Source organism: Bombina bombina, chromosome 8 (assembly GCF_027579735.1).
Source record: "Bombina bombina isolate aBomBom1 chromosome 8, aBomBom1.pri, whole genome shotgun sequence".
In the NCBI taxonomy this organism is placed as follows: Eukaryota; Metazoa; Chordata; class Amphibia; order Anura; family Bombinatoridae; genus Bombina; species Bombina bombina.
The window spans coordinates 183311755-183319765 of NC_069506.1; the positions used below are offsets into that span (position 1 = coordinate 183311755).

Consider the following 8011-nt stretch of genomic DNA (forward strand, 5'->3'; position numbering starts at 1 on the left):
TTTTTTTAATGGGTAGTTTAGTTTTATTTAATTGGTAGTTAGTTTAATTTTAGTTTAATAATTATATTATTTTAATTGTTAGTTTAAACTTATTTTTTTTTATTTGACAGGTAAATTTTAATGTTAATTCAATAAGTACCTAGTGTAACAGATCACTTCTTTCCTAGGTAAGGCTTGAAATTACTAGATATAAGGAGCCAGACAAATGTTTCAACGTGAAAGTTGATTATTTGATACTAGTGATCTTGAATTAGTGTGCAAAATTCCCACCAGATCTTATTTCAATCAGTTCGTTATAGAAATAGCACACTTTCAATTCTTGAAAAGGAAAAGAAAAAGACCCTCCAAAAGCATATATCTAATGAATAGACCTTGAATCTATCTTAGATTAAATATGGCAAAATGTTCTACTGTAAAGATGTTTTAAAATGCAGATATACAGGGAGAAGCCGCCATAAATCATTGCAGAGGGAAAATGTGCATCCCATGTTGTTTAACAGACCACAGCCTACAGTTTATTCGTATCTGCAGTCCCAGCTGACAATTCTAGAGACATTTCAAAGAGTAAGATTGTGACTGAGGTCTATCATGCTGTGTAGACCATTCTATAGATAGGAGGCTTACCTCTAACTCTTGAATGGAGGAGTCTGTTATGCCTTATGGTAATTCTACCTCCTTAGCTGTCTGTCTTGTTTGGGGGTTGAAGGGGCCTCCTGTTCTGAGGCAATGCTGCGGCTTCGACTTTCGAGCTCTATACAGCCGCTTGATTGGCTGGGTCTATGTGAAGAGAAAAGAGGCCCTAGGCCCTTCTTGTGCTAACTGTGCAGCAACCGAGGCAGTATCGCCTTCTCCTCCTAGCCGCTCACCAGCGTTGCACTTCCCACTAGGCCCTAGTGGCGTCCTCCAGGCTACAGGAGCCCCGACTGGGCTGTAGAAAACTTCCAGGCAGAGCAGACCACACAGCTTGTGTGCCGCTCCAGTGTCTCCAACTCCACCAAGCTTCGCACTGCACGTGTTGCACGTTGACATAACAGGTCAGCGTCACACCCCCGGCAACCTGGGTTATTTACTCTGCTTTCCTTCTAACTTAGGTCCCTGTCAGAAGTCTGTATGAAGCTGACAGACCTGGAAGTGCTGTGACTGCTCCACAGCAGAAGAACCTGAAGGGTAAGTCCTTTTACTTTACTCTTTCCCCTTATGGGGGGGGCCTGTTAAGGGACACATTACCTAGTGACCGGTTGGGAATTGATAACCCTCTTAGGGGGTCTGGGAGACTATATATATCCTGGGTTCAGGATATGTCATGAGCTGGAGCAGAGTGGAGTCCAAGAAAATCTATGACATAGTAGATAGAGCTTCGGACTCTGTTAGATATAATGGCTCAAATACACTAGAGACACATAATACTGCGTCTGTAATATGCAGTTTATTTCACTCCTATGGAGTATAGCAAGGAGCATATCTATTATAGCTCAGTTAGCTTGATCTCTGCTGTTAATTCTTTGGTGTATTAAGTTAGCCCCTATTTTTTAGCGGGGGTATCTCTTGTTTGCAGTGTTCCTGCTATAAATGTCAAATATATGGAGGATAAGCTCTTTTAGTTTGTTTTTTTTTACTTTCCCTTTACTTTTACCGGACCTCTTGGATTTTGCTCCGGTTCTGGGCATAAGATTTTGTCGCTTCCTTCCACTTTGGCCGTGAGGGTGTTTTCGCTGCTGCAACGGGCCTGGATATTTTATTTAAGGGTCTATATTTTATTGCAGGATACAGGGTATATTTGTCTTAAAGATGACATTCACCTGCTCTTTGTTTGTAAGGCCAAAAGCCATAGGCTGCTATCTGGTGGCTGTTTGAAAATATGACCCCATATAATTTTGTGAAGTTGGAAGCAGTACTCTTTATTTCTAGTAGACAACCATTGTGTCTCAATTTTGTCATGTTATTACCCAGTACTGGATTGTTGATCCTTTCCTAGGAGGATTTATTTACTGGTATTGTCTGCCATCTAGTGACAGTTCCTCGTATTTATGCATCTAAGATAAAGAATGTGATGCCTCTGATTGGTATAAGTTATATATATATATATATATATATATATATATATATATATATATATATATATAAATCAATGTAAATATTTGCATAGGAAATTAGTACATCTTGGCAAGTATCCCCGCATGCTTTTCCCCAGAAATTCTTGATATACAATGTTTCCAATGCACAAGAGAATTGTGGGTAAGATATGCAAATTCTCAGTTTTTTTGCTTTAAAAATACTGTTTTGACACAGCAATCCTTTTAAACATATATATATATATATATATGATATCCATAAAATTATTTATATGTTGATTTTATCCTTAGCTAAGGTTTTTAACTTTCATTTCCTTTGAGGGATATAAAGTATATTTTTTTAGTATATATTGGTTTATATGCTGTTCATTCATGGCTGGTTTCTGAGTAAGATCCTCAAGCAGTGTTGTTTAGTGCCTTCTTTTTTTCCCTGGTATATGTCAGTTGCCTGTACAGTGGGTTCTGTTTATCCCTCTTTATATTTTTAAGTTGTCTGCCTTAAATTTACAGATTTTTGATCAGGGTTAAAAATCTCTGTTCAGGGAGGGAGTTGAGTTCTTTGCTTACAAATGCAAATATCATAATTTTATGCATATGGGCTCAATAAATGTCTGTGGCAATATTTATGTCCTTTTATTTACTTGGGCGTAATACTATATCTTCTCTCATATGGGGAGATTTTCTGTTGTTGACTGTTGCAATTTAAGGGGTAATGCTGTGTCCATGTAATCCTCTTGAGTAAGAGTATTGGTAGCTGCTGGAGGTCGCTGGGAGGTTTTCCTGTCTACTCAGGTCCCTGTCAGGAGTCTGGATGAAGCTGGCAAACCTGTACGTGCTGTGACTGCTCCACAGTAAGACCCTAGAGGGTAAGTCCTTTATTTTTACTTTAGACAGGACATTATTTCCTCAGTGAAGGGTCTAAGCAAAGAGTATATCCTTGATTCAGGATATAATAAGCAGTTAAAGGGACATGAAACCCAACATTTTTTCTTTCATGATTCAGATAGAGGATATAATTTTAAGCATCTTGCTAATTTACTTCTATTATCTCATTTGTTTAATTATCTTGGTATCATTTGTTGAAGGAGCAGCAATGCACTTCTGGTTTCTAACTGAACACTTGGGTGAGCCAATGACAATCAGTGTATATATATGCAGCCACCAATCAGCAGCTAGAACCTAGGTTATTTGCTGCTCCTGAGTTTACCTAGATAAACCTTTCAGCAAAAGGATAACAAGAGAAGGAAGCAAATTAAATAATAGAAGTAAATTGGGAAGTTGTTTTAAATTGTATGCTCTATCTGAATAATGAGAGAAAAATGTTGGGTTATATGTCCCTTTAACCCCTGCATGTCTGTGAGGTAATTGTGTGGGCACAGTGACACAAACATAGTCCTCAAGGGAGACAGGGATCGATAATGGATAATAGGCGTTCAGTCACTTCCCTTATCACGCATATAAGGCCTTTGTACTAGCTCTCAGTGCTGTTTCAGTTTATTAAAGCAACCGCCATGCAATGGCCATGAGGGAAACCCAGTTATCAGTATCTGTCGCAATTGTACGCAAAGCAAAGCTAATATTTTTGGCACCTTTTCGCCCATTCATTTGGGCTATTAGGTGTATGAACTAGGGGCATTAAGCCTTTATTTTCACTGGGTGTGTGTGGAACTTCTCTTTGTGACACTGCTGACTTGTCAGCCTGACATGTATGTTGCTTATAGGTGCCCAATGGTTTCTCTGCTGGACACATCGCTATGCCTCCCTTGTTCACTGGTCTCTGCTCTGCGGCAATTCATGCAGATAGCAGAGCATATGCTGCTTCAGAGGTGGATCTCCTGGAGCATACAGCCACACCACCCTGACTGCACCCAATCTCGTCTAATCTCGGAAGATAAGCAGGGTCGGGCCTGGTTAATACTTGAATGAGAAACTGCCTGGAAATACCAGGTGCTGTACTGATGCCCATACTGACTCATACTCAGTGACTCATGCTGTGACTGGAATAAGGTGACAGTAGAGTCCGTGGGCACTTCTTACTTGTGTCTGCTTCTTTACAAAAGTAGGTTATCAGGTGTCCTCATTTTTATTTATATAAGTGAAGACTTATCTCTGTGTTTTTGGCGTGGTTCAGTTAGCGTGCTGTGGAGTGGAAGGCTGCTGCTTGTGGCGTGGCCTATCTCCAGCATCCATACTGATTATGGCGTGTGCTCTCTCTCTCATCCTCATGCTGACTAACCCTTTTTTGGGGCAATCGCAATACGCGCCCTTAGTTTTTCATCTAAGTGGGGGTTAATACGTTCAGTACAATCCACTTTTATACAGCCAGAGGCATATTTTTTTGGAGCAGCTACTGGTGCCCTTCTTAGTCTGGCTGGTGCAGTCTTAATACCCATTCCTGTATATAAGCTCTCTTCTACCTGAACATAGAGGTGTCTAATTAATAGGTCTGAGTATTTCCAGGGTTGACTCTCTGTCAGTGACTCTCCTGATGTGATTGGGGCTGCTTTATAGGAAGAGTTAAATAGTTTTCTTTCCATAGACGGTTCTTAATACTTCTTTTGTATTCCATTTTATATGTAATTTGTGTGCATGCTTTAATTTTTTTTAGTACAGTTATAGTTCACTTTTGTACTTAAAACAGTTTCAATTTACTTATCAGGAATTCCCGGTTATTTACTGCCATCTAGTGGTGGTTTTCTGGCATTTCAGGTTTAATCCTCTCCTACAGTAGAAGTATATTGTGACATTTTTATAACCATCGTGTTCTGCTTATACGATCCTTTCTACTGGACATATTAAATATATGCCTTTAGGGATTCTTTTTTCCCCTTTACTTATTTAATATCTCTGAATTATATAATTTATATATCTCTGATATTCATATCGATGGGGATTTTTACCCGTGATCTCTTTTATATTGGATCTTAGGACACTAATAGGTTTATATTTATATTACCCTATTTGATGTATAAGGGTACAATTATATAATCCTATCTCATATTGAGCTGATTTCTGCTAATGTCTGTGACATCAGGTCTTGTCATATGAGACATATTTATATATTTCTTACTGATCTTAGGATTCTATATGTCTATTTTTCTGTTACCCTATGTTATGTAAATTGACTCAATATTATAATCTCTCTCATTTTGAGATGATTCCTACTAATGCATATGACATCATATCTTGTCCAAGGTAACATATATATTTCTTAGTGATCTTAGGACACTAAGATTCTTCTTGTTAACATATTATATGTATATGGGCTCTAATTTTCTCCTTTCATATTGAGGAGATTTTGGTTAATAGAACATCACTTCTTGTCCTATGTGAGATCCTTATTTTTCTTAGTGATCTTTGGACACTTAATAGGTTTATTTCCATTATATCTCATTTCATGTAGATGGACACAATAATTTAACCTTCCTCATGTTGAGGAAAATTTCTACATATGCCTGTGGCATCATGTATGGTCCTTTTTTTAAAGACTTTATTTTCGTAGTGATCTTAGGACACTAATATGTTTATTTTCTTGCTTACAGCTTTTAAGTATATGGACTTCTTAAAATATTCTCATATTAAGAAAATATCCTGCCCAGTATTGTTGCATCATGGTTTTTGTCCTATGCCAAAGCAATTTTTTCTTAAATGGTTTTGGGACATTAATATGTATATGGTTTCATTGATATAATTTTTCTCATAGTAAGGTGGTTTCCTTCTAATGATTGTTACAACCTGAAGTTTCTAATTGGTGCATAGGAATAGCATCAGCCTAGCTACCTGCAGACTTTTGTGCGATTCTCAACATGTGACAAGCTGTAGATGCATAAAGAGATATGCTATCCAGAGTTAAGGCATATTCCTGGGCCTTTAAGGACGAAGCTTCCAGGGAACGACAACTTTTTTGTCCTCTTTGCATGCCTTTTAATCTTTTTACAACCTTGAGTTTTTCTTTTGCTTCAAGCAGTGGTGCCTTCAGTGCTTCAAGAGCTGGTGCCTTCGGTTTAGGTCTGCCTGCCTTAGTTCTCCCTCCCTGTTCATTCTGTGTCCTCTCTGGCTTGGGTATTGGTTTCCCAACAGTAATTGAATGGAATTGTGGACTCTCCATGCCATTGGAAAGAAAACAAAATGTATGCTTACCTGATAAATTATTTTCTTTCCTGGCATGGGGAGTCCACGACCGCCCTTTTTTTTTTATCATTTTTAAGGTGGCAGTTATACCCCTTGTGTTCCTCTTTCTCTTTCCTTTTCCCTTGGCTGAATGACTGGGTATTATGGGAAGTGGGAGGGATACTTAAGCTGTGCTGGGGTGTCTTTGCCTTCTCCTGGTGGCCAGGAGCTGAATTCCCAACAGAAATTCAATCTAATCATGGACTCTCCATGCCAGGAAAGAAAATAATTTATCAAGTAAGCATAAATTATTATTTTTTAAATTCATGTATAAAATAGTTAAAAAAAAATTTCTTTACATCTCTCTTCCATAATACCTGGGCACTGGATAATGTTGCTTATGTTACTGCCTGTTTTTGTATAGTGGAGTAGATATATGTTTGCACTTTGGTATTAAAAAAACAAAAAAAAAAAAAATTGTTTTGCCAACAGGGTTCCAAATTTGTGGAATGGTCGTCCGCAGAAAACTGTAAACGCACCTGGGTTAATTATGGCGAATCGAGAGACTGGGAAAGCACCGAACAGGGAGTTGGTGAAGAGTTCCTGTACCAAGCCACCCAATGTAAAAACATCTGGATACCAATGGGAGAGATTTTTGCCAACTAATTGTAGTTAATACATTTATTATATGAAACTAAACCAATAAGAAAACCCAGGGAGCAAGTTACATGTAATTGATTTGTACTGTAATAAACATTATTATAATGTTTAATGGACCTTATTTAGAAAACAACCAGACACATATTTTACAATTCTATTTTCAATAAAGCTGTTAATTCCATTGTTGTGTTTGTGGTGTAGTGCTCCGACCTTACAGTAGAAGTAGTACTGATAATTTGGGAATTCTTTGTTTTATCCTGTCTGCAAAGAGGATTTTTGAATTTGGATAAATTGATTTTTCTATTAAAGAAAACATATGTGTGCCATAAAACAACCTTCTCCATCTCCCAAACAAGTTCTTAACCACTTCATAGCCCTTAAAGGGACATTAAGCATCTCTTGTTATTTTTTACAAACTGCTCGTCTCACACATCCTAGACAGGATAAAAAGCCTATTCTGTAACTTAAGTTTACTTCAAAATGCAGCAAACTTATAGCTGTTTTAGAAAATTTATAGCATTATGTAAAGAAAACTTATTTTGCAGAATTTACATTTTGGCCACTCTAAAGGGCTTGGGATAAGCACCGGTTTTACCCAAAGGCTAGAGATATTTAATGCATTTTTAATTCCTCTTTTTCTCTTCTCTCTATTGTTCCACCCAATAGAAGCTATAGAAGTAACTTTTTCCTTAACTTTATGCTTTAATTCAGGGTCACACTTGCCCCAAAGTTATTACATGTACATAAAACAGGATATGTACAATAAGTATAGATCCACATTCACTTAAACTCTAATTGCAGAGAAATGTTTCCCTTTAAATTATTTTCAACTTAAAATTATTCTAATGTATACTGTATGCAAGCCCATCTAGAAAAAGACTGCACCCTTTACTTAACCTGGTCATTTAATAATAACAGGGTCAAATTTTGTATTTAAACATATATGGGGATAAGGTAGAGATTATGATCAACATTTCAATTACGCAGTTGAACACAGACAATTTCTATCAAATTTCCATATTTTTCTAAAGCTTTGCATATGATACAAATAGATATTTGTTATAACACATTACTGAAACATTTTAACTTAAAGGGTTATAAAATCCAAACAAAAAAAAAATGGTTTCCAATTTGCATATATTATCAAACTTGCTTAGTTCCCATGATAT

At 37.1% G+C, this 8011-nt stretch overlaps 1 protein-coding gene across 1 annotated transcript in view; it reads left to right on the forward strand.

Moving 5' to 3' along the window:
• The window catches only part of ALDH16A1 (aldehyde dehydrogenase 16 family member A1), a 193393-nt gene extending 186370 nt beyond the window's left edge, over positions 1-7023 (forward strand). Inside the window, exon 17 of the mRNA XM_053690767.1 lies at positions 6675-7023. Coding sequence (XP_053546742.1) covers positions 6675-6848 — 174 coding nt within the window. The 3' untranslated portion in view covers positions 6849-7023. The remainder of the gene's footprint in view (positions 1-6674) is intronic.
• Positions 7024-8011: the final 988 nt, after the last annotated feature.